The 12,913-nt window shown below is 48.3% G+C and overlaps 1 protein-coding gene across 7 annotated transcripts in view; it reads left to right on the top strand.

Annotated features, from left to right (window-relative positions):
• LOC104336616 (6-phosphofructo-2-kinase/fructose-2,6-bisphosphatase 4) overlaps positions 1-12,913 on the top strand; it is a 58,833-nt gene that overhangs the window by 15,242 nt on the left and 30,678 nt on the right. For 2 of the 7 annotated variants that reach the window (XM_075433036.1, XM_075433037.1), the window contains exon 1: positions 9,389-9,533. The exons of the other annotated variants lie outside the window; for them this stretch is intronic. In XM_075433036.1, coding sequence (XP_075289151.1) covers positions 9,428-9,533 — 106 coding nt within the window. In that variant the 5' untranslated portion in view covers positions 9,389-9,427. Of the gene's footprint in view, positions 1-9,388; positions 9,534-12,913 lie in introns of those variants that run through there. 7 annotated transcript variants of the gene reach the window in all.

Genomic DNA, 12,913 nt, shown 5'->3' with positions numbered 1-12,913 from the left:
CCAAATGAAGATCAGTTTTGCTTTTATTATAAATTCTGTCATCAGTAGCTTCTGAGAAACTTTGCTCTAGTTTGCTTGTGTTTTTATTTGGATGAATACTCTTCTATTTCATAAAGGTTAAGAATATTCCAGAGGCAGCTGGCGTCACATGTGCTGTGAGTTTTTTTTTTCCTCCTTGTGTCAGTGTCAGTTTTCCGTGCTGGCTTTCCAGAGGGATTTATTCTTTCCTTTCAAAAATCTGCTTTCTCATCTCTGTTGACTATGGGACACACATGAAACAGAGTATAACAGTAGGTGCATGTAGAGGACTGCGGGCCCAGTCACTGCCTCGTTAACTCATTTGCTCTTGCTTTCGTTGCCATGGACTTTTTCCTTAATGACCTACTTATCCCATATGTTAATATATGCTGCAGTACCGTACTCGGTTGGACCTTTAGCTCCTGTTGCCCCCTTTCTTTGTTTGTTCTAGCTCTCAGCCAGGTCCAGTCCCTCTCACAACCTGCGGTTGTACAGCCTCCACCTCAGCCCCTCCTGTTCTCCATCCCTTTAGGGTGCTTCTGTTTATTTACATGTTATTTATGTCACGTTTGAAGACCCCTGGTTTGTTCTTGCTCTCCGTGACCTCTCTGCACAGTAACTGCTGCTTCTAATATCATGTTTTTCTTCCGTGATACTCTTCCGCCCTCCCCGTCTGGCGTTTCCTCCTCCTCCCGTAGTTTGACCTTGCCTTGCTCCTGTCTCCCCGTGCCCTGTTTCAGGCGTTCACATGGCTTCAGCCTCTGTTGTGTGCTGGTGACTCACAGATGCACTCTGCACCCCTGATGGTTCGTCACCCAGTCCAGCGGCTGTCTTGCTCCTCGCCTTTTTCTCTTTGATTCCTCGATCGGGAGTCATATTTGATATTTCAAGCCCCAAACTCCGGATGGTGCTTCCTAAGTTCTCCTTGTCTCTTGTCTTTTAAAATGGTGCCCACCTGATAGGTAGCTTCATCCCAAAGCTTTAATGATTTTTGTTTAAATTCATTTGGTTTACTTCATGCATCTGGATCACATGTAAATTGTGCGTACTCGTTATTGTCAATATATTTCCCCTGTTTTAGATCATCAGACAACTTTCCCAATGCATGTAATATGGTTTTACGGATATCTTACTTTAAAGGGGCTGTCCTGAGAAATTCTACTTCTGAAGTCAGTTGATAGCACTTGGTTTTAAAGATAGCGTTAAGTATTTTAGTTCCACTCTGAGAAGGCAGCTGCCCTTGTTTTGCTGTTTTTTACAGTTAGCAGCCCAGATCTAGCTGTTATAAACAAGTGGGATTCATGGCATCCTAGCTGAATGAAATGACAAAACATACGTATACGTCATAGATGTTAAAATATCTAATATAAAACTAGCTGTAAGTGAACATAATTCATAAGACTTTCAGCCTGAAGAAAGGTTGTACATTTTATTTAAAATTGCTTGTGCTTCTTTTAACTATGCTGTTACTCATAACAGCAAACCCAAACTCAGAATTGGGAAGGTTTTTCTAATGTGCTTATGTGGCCAGAAGGGAAGAGAGTTTTAAGGTGTTAGCAACACTTCCAGACTGCTTGGTAGGGATTGCTTTCATGCAGATTCGAGAGGCACAAACATGTTGGTGGATGCAAGTATGTTTTTGCATTTCCTTCTCTTCCAAATACTACGAATCTATCAAGGCTCGATTTTCCTGGGTGGTATCACGGATTCCAGGTAGTGGATGCAGCGGTGGGTGAGCGGTCTCACTGCTGTGTCACACTTGGAGGAAGGGGAGAGCGTGTCGGGGAACACCCGCCGGCTGTCCGGAGGGTGTGCGAGGCTCTGCGTGCTGTTGCTGTAGTAACAACGTTGGGCGCTACCAGAACAATGTGTAGGAGCGACTGTCCTCAGTTGGCTTGCCATCTTGGAAACTCGGTGTTTTCAGTTGCCCTCTAGACCCGTGAATGTAAATAGGCGATTTGTGCAAATGCCGTGTATTTTAATGGCCTCTTTCTGCACTTCTTAGAAGCACACACCCCCTCGTGTAGCTATATATATACACAGTAAGCTACAAAGGGTTTTTCAACACTGGGTTGCGCTCAGAAAACGTGAATAATGAATGCCATCTTTCTTTTATGTTGTGTCGTAACAGGAAGATTTAAAATGTTGCTTAATGTTGTGACGATGGAAATAGTTTTAAGCAATACCTGGAAGCACCACTTGAGGAGCTGGCCTGTTTTCCAAGGAAATAATTTTAATGTTCTCTCAGAGGTGAAGGTGGGAGGTGGCTGCTTGGACTAGAGGTATGAATTAGTGATTTAGCTTTCAGATTTAAAGAACACAGAGCCTGAATATGTGCCTCATGTTAGACTTCACACAGGAAACTTCCTTGCATGAGAACAATGGCATCTCATTGATCGGGTTTGTCTCCAGAGATTAGGTTTCTCCCATGATTAAAACAGAGGGATTATTTCTTCTGAAATGTGATAAACATCTAAACTATCTATTTATCTATTTAGAAATATTAAAAGTACTCTGAATGGCCACACTTTCAAGAGTGGTTCACATGAAGATAACGAAAGAGCAGAGTGACAGTGTAGCAAGGTATATATATTTTTTTTTTAACTGATAATACAGTGTATATGAATCTCCGTATATGCTCTGGGATTCTTAGGCAATGCACGTGTTGGTGAGATGGTGCTCTGCTGATAACCTGCACCTCCCCAAGTAAGCTTAGATTGCCTGATAGGTTTTATATGCATACAACGTATGGGCTCTGTAGAAAGCTGTCCAAGACTTTATTGGTACAATTCTTACAATAAAACCCCTCATGTAGTTCGTGTTTGTTTCCTGATCTTTAGGTCGTCATGGTTTTGAAAACACATAACTGTGCTGGAATCAAGGCACACATAAACACCGCTGTAAGGGATACATCATTGTTTTGCATTGCACGATGAATAACTATCATGATGTTTCAGTAGATGATGAAGAAAATATAATGAATGCAAATTAGTGTGGGAGTTAACCATCTCTCCAGCCAAAGAAGTGTGGTGTGAGGCTCCTGAGTGTGTGAGCCTTGTCAGATCTCACCTTGTGTCGGATGTGTTGATGATTGTTAGAATAGATGGGAACTTGTTTTCTCACCAGTTTAGACGTTTGTACCAACGTCTTCTGTTTGGCTGAGTTCTTTTTCTTACCTATGCTAAGGAATATTATTTTGTTTCAGCTTAAGGAATCCCTCTAGTATCTGTATTTATACAGCTTCATCTGTGTAGTATCTTGGATGTTGTCTGAATATTCCCCAATTAGCACAGAAGAGATTGCTTGTTCTTAGTAGTAGCTCATTCTCATATAAAGCCTGATTGCGTGTGGGTGGTTTTCTGAATCTCTTTGGTAGTTTGCTCTGTAGCCGGGAAGTCTAATAGTAAAATGAACTCATATAAAATGACTTCTAAAGGTGTGTATTGCTGAGGGCAGATTCTTTTTTTAGTTCTGAATCCTGAGTGGCTTTGCTTGTGTTTGAGGTAGCAGTCTACTGAAGTAGACAACTGGAACTTTGTCCCTTTAGGCAGTGATAGGAAATAGGATATGGGGTCGATGGTGCCAGTGATAAACTTAGTTGTTGCTCAGAAGAGATGGGGTAAGAGTTAGGGCCATGTATCACAAGGCCTGGTCCTCGTGATTTCAGTTGGTTTGGAACCAAGTCCTAAATGGAGAGATGTGTGAAGATGGTGTGGGGAACCTGCTGAACTTGTCATGTGGGATTCTTGAAGTTTTTAGGGACTTAGTGGGCTATTTGTCATTTTTGTTGGGTTGACTCCTGGGATATTAGACTATGGGGAAACCAAAAGGATGGTGCTTTTGGTTGAGGAGAAAACCATAGGCAGTCTCGAGGAGACGGGAAGTCTTCATTTAAGATGTTGACGTAACAAAAAGTTCTGAGAAACTGAACTGAGACGGTATGAATCAATGTATGTAATTTTGCTAATACAATGTTACATCTCTTCCCCGATTGCTCACTGTGCTTGCTAAGCTCTTCATCGGAAAGAACTTACTCTGTTCTCTGTGGGAAGTTGTGTGAGAAGTTTTTAACTCGTGAGGGATCTCTCCCGCAGGCTGACTGTTCCAAGGAATCATCTGTCATCGTCCAGGAGCTCAGGAACAGCCCTGGAGGAAGAGAGCCACCTTTCCTTTATCTCTAGGTTTCCTTGGCAATTGAAGACCAAAGCTGAGTTAGTGCTTGCCTTACGAAGGTAACAATGTACCTAGCAGACAGGCACTGCGTTTTAGGCAGGTTGTTAAGGTCTCTTCTTCCACAGTGAGGAAAAACCTGCCAGGCTTGATCTCTGCTTCAGGAACCTGGGAATTGCCTGGGGGAGGGAACGGTCTGTCCCCTGCTGAGGTGCTAGTGTGAGAAGGGATGTGATCCAACAGGCCAGGTGTCCTGTCTGCTCTACAGTAGTTCGGGTCATTACAGCGGAAACTGGGTGTAGTTGCAGATTTGGATGCTGCAATTACCCAGAAGCTGCAGCTTTGCACCATGGAAGAGCCCCGTAACAAATGCTTGGTCAAAACAGAGACATCAGCACTGCCGCCCGTGAGGCATGTGGGGAGGAATCTCTCCCGTTCCACCTGAAACCCAGTTTTGAAATGTTGGAGTGCTGTTGCTTCTGAACCAACAGGGCGAAGCATAGTTGTGTGTTTGGTCACCGACTCTCCTAATTGGCTCGCGGTGTTGTAACAGCCCTGTATATTAGATAGCTGTTGCCAGCTGTCCTCAGGTGATGCTTCCAGCTGCACAGATTTTGGCCAATGAAGGACCGCCATGAGCCTGCTGAAGGTATACTTGAGATATATATATATATATAGTTTTTTTTTTTCATTAAAAGACAAAATCAATTATATGTTCAATAGGAAGTACCCTGTAAGCTTTACAGAAATCCTGCGATGCAGCGTAGCAGCTGCCAGTTATCTGGTCGGAGCCATCTAGTCCGTGTGGAGTCGGGAGCGTTGGTTGGGTGTCGGAGCTGGGTACGCAGGACAAGCGTGTGGCTGAAGGCTGCGCTGGTGCGTCTCTTGTGTTTCTCCAATAACGTTCATACGTCACGATCTTTGCAAATCCTGTGTTCCTCCGTGCCTCCTTAAACTGCTCTGAAACTAAGCTTGTGTGTGCTGTGTGGCCGGAGTTTTTACATCACAGCGGTGAGCTGGGGGGGCATGCAGCCCCCTCCGAGTCCCTTTGGAAAGGAGGGGTGAGGGCTCTGACTCGGATCTCTCCTCCTCTCACAGTTGCACTGCGTAGAAAATGTAGATACCTGTTTTGAGATGGGATCGCTTAAACTAATTCCTGCTTGTTACTTCTAGCTGGAACGCTAACCTGCCAGTCGCGATAGAGAGTGCCTGGAGTTGGGTTTTTGACAGCTGTTTATTGCCAGTTGCCTGTAGAGGTCAGATACTGTTGATTTTGTGAAGTGATGAGTAAATAGCTGATAACACAGGGATAAAAAATTTACCTGATGACATTGTGGAAGGAGAATTGCTTTAGAGAAATGGAAGTACCAGGTTAATCATGAAATATCATTTGTTGGTGTTCAGTATCTAGAAAGAAATGGGAATATTTAGTTCTGAGTGCGGACTTCCCCCCAGGTAATTTATGCTTTTTCATATGGTTGAGACGGTAACCCGGGACTAGTAGATGAGTTTCTTCCCTGTAGTTTTCTGTGAGCTCTGGCTGTCCCTGGGGTGCCGAACAGCCGCGGGCGGGTGAGTCGCAGTGCCAGCATTCCGTGAGGCTGGCGTGTCTCCGGGCGCAGCGTTCGCCCTGTGCTAATGACTTGGGTCAGGGTGGCGACTGACCGGGTGCGGGCTGTCCGCTGCGACCGGCCTCCACCCCGCAGGGCCCGCAGCATCCGCGGCCCCGGACCGGGGGGGCCCCGCGGCCCCCCATTCCCTTCCCGGGGCGGCGGCTGTGCCCGCTCGCGGCCGCTGGGGGGCGCCCCCCGCCTGCGCTCTCGCGGTTAGAGCGCCGCCTGGCGGGCGCGGGCGGGCACCGGCGCGCTGCTGCCCGCCCCGGAGCTTTGGGCAGCCGGGGGGCTTCCCGGGGGGGGTGTGTGTGTGTCTGTCGGGGTCCCCCGAGGCCGCGCAGGGCGGGGGTGGGGGAGGGGGAGAACCACGCAGTGCTGCGTTTCTGCAGAGCGTCTCCCGTTTGTGTGGCGTTTCGTAAACACGCAAGGTGACGGTTCAGTGCGCTGCGGTTCTGGGAAAGCGCCGCTCGCGTGTCCGACAGCTTTCCAAGACATCGGCAGCAAGGCGGGGGACCTGGGAAGCCTGTGTTCTGGCACCTCTTTGTCTTGAAAGGTTTGCTCCGTTCTCTGTATTTCAGGAACTTCCCCAAAAAAAGCTCCTTCGCGCTTCGCCACGAGAGCGGGAGCCGGAGGGTATCGCCGTCGTCTGCGCGGGGCTGTAAGCGCGGCGACGCAACATCCCATGTGCGTGATCACGGGGCCTGGCGCATTGCGGGGACGCCTCTGCAGCCGTCCCGCTTGTATAAACCATGCGTTGTGACCTCCGGCTGCATCTCTGCATCCTCCAGTCGCTGTACTGGTATCTCCTGAATCTGTGGAAGGGTTTGTGAACTGTTTTTTTGTCAGCTGTATCTGCTGTGCTCAGTGTGGCGAGGGTGCAGGCACATGGAGGACTGGGAAGTCTCCTTTTCTTACTCCAGGCAGTGAGCTGGTGCTGCTGGGGTGATGGTGGAAAGACAGGAGGCAGGGGTGTTGGGTGGTTTACGGATGTTTTATAGGCTGTCGGACTATGAAGTCATACCTTCACTAGGGAAATGAGATACATGAAAGTGACTTGCAGATACAGTGGAACTTGCATTATATGGTTACCAGATGATACAGTCTATTTGCAGATAGAAAGTAGGGTTTCTGTAATAATCAAACAGAAGTCTTGGTTCAGCCTCTTATTTCTCCCTGGGTCAGCTGTATGCATTAAACTGCAAGAGTTTCCTGCCTTGTCAGGCAGTCATTTGGGAAGGGTGAGTGTGACTCTGTTCCTTGGCTCAAGCACATTCTGTTTCTGTGCAGCAGTTCGTTTGCCAAGACTGCCTTTCCCCTCGACGTTTTGCATCTGCGGAGAGGTGCTTTTTCCGGTAAGCTTTCAGCTCAGCGTGGCCCTGAGAGCAGAGGCTTAGTGTAAAAGCTTTCCAAGGAGTAAAGGCCTATTTGTGGTTTCCCTGGAGCAAACAAAGCTGAGTCCCCAGCACTTCACCTGCAGGAACCAGCTCTGCTTATTAAGGCTTTGTGTTAGGACAGCGGTGCCTGATACTGTGATTGTGCGGAAGGCGATCGCTATCCTTTATTTGGAATCTAATGAGCAATGTGTATTTGTTCTGTCTTTTTCTAGGAATTGAGTGTAGTGCCCTTGAAAAGCATGTTCTGAAGTGAGACCTCAGGAGTGGTGCAGTATTTCTGCATTTGCTTTCTGTGTCCTTAAATAGCGTATTACTGCACTGAAATTATTAAACAAAAACCAAACAAAACAAAACCAACCTTAAATAAGTCTGGCCAACAACAGAAGTTAGTCATCCATCAAGCGGAAATCTTTATCTCACAAAAATAAATGCTAGGAGGCCGAACAGGCATCCATGCACAGCTCTAATGTCGTTGCAAACACCTGGACGAAGCCTTATTTAAGTTTTGCGCAGGTGCCGCTGGTTCAAATCTGCCCAAGCAAGAAGAGAGCTCACTGGTGGTGTGCCTCCTGCTTGGGAGACAAGACTTAGAAATGTGGCAATTCACCCTGTCGGCCTCTGGAAAACGCTGTTCTTGTATGAACAGCATCAGGTGGGTGTCTTCTGCTGCCGGGCAGGTGTGTGAGTGGAGTTTCAGTTCTTGTGCTCTGTGGGGATTTGCAGCAAAGAGGTACAAACTTTGTTTCTGGAAACAGGAAGGTTTTCATACATAATCTCCTATTTGATGTATGTAAAACAAACCTGAGAAGAGTATTTTATAAGTTGGTATTCCTATGAACCTCTTATTTCTGTTAATAGTACATCTCTTGTGAACTTGCCCGGCTTTACTGGAGGCACCGTGGAGAAGGCTGGAGTGTCCCGGTGCTCGTGGTGAGGCGGGTTCCTCCTGATTCTGGGCTCTGTCCCGCAGCCAGCTGCTCCTTGCAACGCTTTGTGCACGCACGGGAGCCAGAGCCAGGCTTTGGGGTTAACTGGGAACACAGATTAAACTGTTCCTGCTCACACCTCTTCTGGCAGCTGTTGGAAGTAAATACATGCTGAACAGGAGAAACCAAGAAGCTTTTAGGTGTTCGAAACCTCCCTCTCCCTGCTCCTAGTTTTCTCACCCTTGTAATGCAACTCCTGTAACCCCTCTGCCCCTCCCTGTCTCGGCTGTGAAGTAAAAACAAAACTGGGAAAAATTGCTGGGATAAAAATATGGTGCAGGCGCCTGTGGCTGAAAATTCAGTCTTGAAGAGAAGGAAATAAAATCTGAAAAGAGGGAAGGGAAGGTTGAGCAACCGTGGCTTTGGGAAAACAGTGCTAACTTTCCCCGGGGTGTCTCACCAAATGTCTCCGAGAACTAATTTTCTATTGTTTAGCTACGTTTTAGCTTGGAATGGAATAGAAAAACCTAAAAATGATCCTTAGATGCTCAGAGTCTGACTAGTGTATATCTATATACTGACCTTTAGGTGTATTTAGGCCAGCGTCATAATGTCCGAGTACCTCAGAGCGAAGGATGGAAATGCGTATTGCACTTTACCAGCACGCTCTCAGTGCGTTGCACTTATCTTCTGTAAAATATGCAGATGTATGTGACAGTCGTTATTATGTATAGTCAGCTGTTTTCGGACTGTGCTCAGCCCAGTGAAGGGGCTGGTTGGGGGGTGTCTCTCGGGTGGGAAGCTGATGGTTGGCGTGGGAAGGTGACGGCGGGGCGTTGTGTTTAGCCCCGGCAGAGGCTCTCTCCAGTGCAACGTGAATAGTTTTGGGGTAGCTAGACAAGCTGCGAGGAACCTGTCGTTTATGTACGGTTTTCTGTATCGATGTTAGTTTCGCCTTCAGGCTGAAACAGAGTTGAATTGGAAAAATGTACCACTGGGTGCATGACGTCGTAGGACGCAGCGCCTGCTCCCGCTGTCGGGGCTGCGGCAGACGGCCTCAGGCCCCGCTGGGAACGGCGACCGGCGCGGCCTCGGCCCGCGGGGCCGCTCCCGCCGAGGGGCAGGAACCGAACCCGGGGCAGGAACCGAACCTGGGTCCCCGTGAGGGTACTCGCCTCAGGGGGCAGCCGCCGCTTCCCGCGCCCGGCCTCGCCTCAGGGGGCAGCGCGGCCCCGCCCGCGCCCGGCCGAGAGGCGGTGCGGCCCCGCCCGCCGCCACTGCAGTGGGAGCCGGGAGGCGGGCGAGGATGGCGGCGGCGGGGCCGGCGCGGGAGCTCACGCAGAACCCGCTGCAGAAGACGTGGGAGCCCTACGACAACGGGCTGCCGGCCGGGCACAGCGCCCAGCGCGGCGGTGAGCGGGGCGGCGGCCGGGAGGCAGCCGGGAGGGAGGGGGCTCCGGGGCTGTCAGCGCGACCCCCGGCCGCGCCGCCTCCTCCTCCTCGGCGGGGCCGCAGCGGGCGGGCCGGGCCCCGCGGAGCCCCTCCCGGGGGTCGGGGTGCGAGGAAAGCGGCGTGAGGGGCCGGGGGGCCCCGCCGGGCCCCTCGCCGGGGCTGTAGCGGCTGGAAGGCCGGGGCAGGCAGGCAGCCCCGGAGCTGCTGGGGCTGCGCCCAGCGGAAGGCAGCGGAGCTCGGCTGGGACCGGAGTCCGCCCTGGCTGCTTGGGGGGTGGGGGGGCTTTTTTTGTTTGTGACTTTTTTTTTTTTTCCCTGAAACATTTTGGTTCCAGGCTGCGTTTATATTCAATAGATTCTTCTTGAAGAGAGGCCTAAAAATGTCACTGTATTTTCTTTTCTTCTAAGGCCAGTGCTGTATCAGGCCATCTGCTGTATGAGTTAATGGCTTTCCTTGTTTCGAGGTGCAGCCAGCCAAGTCATCAGCCTCCAAAGACTTTGGCATTCGTAAACCCTCGTTTATTAACAAACTTTGCTTGCGTGTTCCACCCCCACCACCCCCACCTCCTTTTTATTTTCTTTCCCCTTCCCCTACTTAAATGGAGGTTCCGGACACGGCAGTTCTGCAGACAAAAGGGGCTTTGTGGTGGGGGGTTGTTTTTATTTGTTGTGTGAAGAGGCTGCGCTGGCAGAAGGGGCCGAGGGCTCTGCTGTGGCTGCCGTGGGTGCTGCCGCTCGCCCCGGACTTGCTTTGGTCCAGATCTTGCTGCAAAAAAAGCCCGAATTTTCTTGGTTTCTCCTGGGCAAGCAGGCGTGTGTTTCTGGGTGAAACAAGTTACTCCAGCATGTGAAAAACAGAAGGTGTTGAGAGAAGGAGAATGCTGGAAGAGGAAAGGGTCAGAAAGTGTGTATAATTGATTTTGTAAATGCGCAAAGGAGAATGCTTCGTTTTGGCCTTAACGTGGCAGCTCTTTTCCAAACGAAAGAACATTTGTTGCAGCTTTGACACAGACTGCGAAAAAAACCCCAAGAACAGAATGGCGTGTTGGCCACATATGATCTGGTGACATGTGGCATCTTCTTGACAATTACTTAGATTCTCTTTATAAACTTACTTAAAAAAAATACATATTTTATTTTTTTGTAGGAGTCTTCTGTAATTTTTGATGCCAGAGGTCCCTTGTAATTGCAAAATGTTTTTGCTAAAAAACAACAGTTTGGGGATTATTTTTTTTAATCCTTGTGCTTTTGCACACGTTTGCTCTTGCGGTATACACAGACTATGCCTACAGTCATTTCTGAATTACAGCCAGCCTAGAGAGGACCAGAACTTAGTCTTCCTTGAGAAAACCATCTGTCTTGTTTCAGCAAACTGGGAACGCTTTGTAATTCTTCCAGTGCGAGGAGGCCACAGAGTCCTTTATCCTCAGGTTTCCGTGTACCGTGTGTCGCCCCGTGTTCTGACGAGGCGGTGGGACCTGCGGGCCCTGCAGCCGTGCTGTGGCTGCCCAGGCTGGGTCATCTGGGGCACTGCTGCATCCCTTCTCCGCTTTTACAGGTGACTCTGTTAAATGTTTCTGTTGGAAAAACACAAGCTCAAGTTGGAAGTGGATTTCTTGTCCTCAAGAGTAGCTTTCCAGTGGAAGCAGTGAAGCTAGTTGCTTGGATGTCTTCTGAATTTCTAGGCTAAGCGAGGTGAAGTCTTTCAGTCTCCTTTGGTTGGATTTTTTACTTCCTCACTCGTGCTGATGACCTTTATCTGTGCTACTTTTTAGTCTGTCTTTGTCTTTCTGGAAGGTGGGTAAGCAGAATCCTGCGCACTTCCAGTTGAGGACTCGGCAGATCCATCTTCACAGGGACTTACCAGTGTTAGCTGCTTTTAGCGTGATTTTCTAAAAGTTGTAGCAACTGTGATTATGTAGGGAAGAAGAAATCTGGCTAGCTGTGCCTGCCAGGATTTAGCTGTTGCGGGGCTTTGAAGAGCTCGTTCTTTTAGCCTGTGCATTGCCGGGTCTTCAAGGACGAGTTCTGGCTTTGTGCAGCCTGCTGAGCAGACTGAGCTTTTACAGCTAGTGAGACAGTAGAATAAAGGTAGCTGTTCCAAGTGACCTTCCGTAGTAAGGCTTGTAGGCAGCAGAAATGCACATTTTTGTTAGTAACTGCCAGTTACCTTTTGTGAAAGGTTTTGTCTGTAAACAGGTTGCTCTGAAGCTGCTCTTGGCATTGGATGTCCCATTGTTTCAAGCTCTAGGAATCAAGCAGTGGGCTACAAACATGGACATAAAAAATAAATAGCAAAGTTGAGCTAGTGAAAGTTGTTTTGAGAGCCTAGCAGAGGATGTTTATAGAGTGAGATAAACAGTGAACTTCCTGTGGTTAAACATTATTTTTCCCTCTACTACAGTTAATGGCTTTGTTTCCCTAAAGCTGCTGGAATTTGGTCATTCTATTAATTTTTATTTGCTGTTTGTACAGCAGCATGAATGTATATCGTGTCCAAAAAAAAAAAAAAAGCATCAAATGAAGATTATCTTTGCTCTAAAGAACTCTACCCTTTGAGCTCATGCTGCTTATGTGTATTTGTACTCCCAGCCCTAGGAACTGAAGCTGGAGAAAGTGAATGAGGTAAGGACAACACCCAGCTGCAGACTGAGGATCTGGGTGTGTGATGGGGCCATCACTGTTGGCTTCGAAGCTGTAGGAAGCAAATGGTGACCCTGGGCAAGTGGATGGATGGCAGAGCTGCTAGGAGTGGCTCATGGCATGAGACTGGCTAGAGGACAAATGTGAATTCCGAATCCCTTGTGCCAGGGTGATGTTAGAAACTGGCGATTTGGACAAAAAGAGGAGTGACAAATTAGAAGATGATGGACTTCTTCAGATGTTGGAGCGGGGAGGATGAGCAGCAGGATGGGGAACTCATCCCTGTGGGATGCGAAGAAGGGGGACCAATTGTTATTGAATGACAGGAAAAAATGGAGTAGCAATAGTTAAATTGATAAGTAATAGGGGAAAACATGTAGGGCTAACCTCATTTGGAAGGGTGGTTGCGTTGGCTTAATAGTTAAAGATGTTTGTGTGTGAGCCTCCAAACAGTACAGTGATTTCAGAGAGCAGACCTTGAGTTGAAGGCCATAGAATCCTTCCGTAAACTCCAGATGGCTAACTGTAGCAGCATCTGACCTTAAAAGTAGGCTTAAAAATTTAACACAAATAAGGAAAACCCAAAATCTCATTTTGGGTGCAAGGAAGGAATTCTTGATGATATGTTATGTAGTAGGTGACCTTGGAAAACACCAACTCTTGTCTCTGATTTCACAAGATCATGTGAGTTCTGAGGG

The sequence above is a fragment of the Opisthocomus hoazin genome, chromosome 11 (genome assembly GCF_030867145.1).
Source record: "Opisthocomus hoazin isolate bOpiHoa1 chromosome 11, bOpiHoa1.hap1, whole genome shotgun sequence".
NCBI lineage: Eukaryota > Metazoa > Chordata > Aves > Opisthocomiformes > Opisthocomidae > Opisthocomus > Opisthocomus hoazin.
The sequence above is the reverse complement of the archived record's forward strand: the minus strand, read 5'-3'. Positions and strand labels throughout refer to the sequence as shown.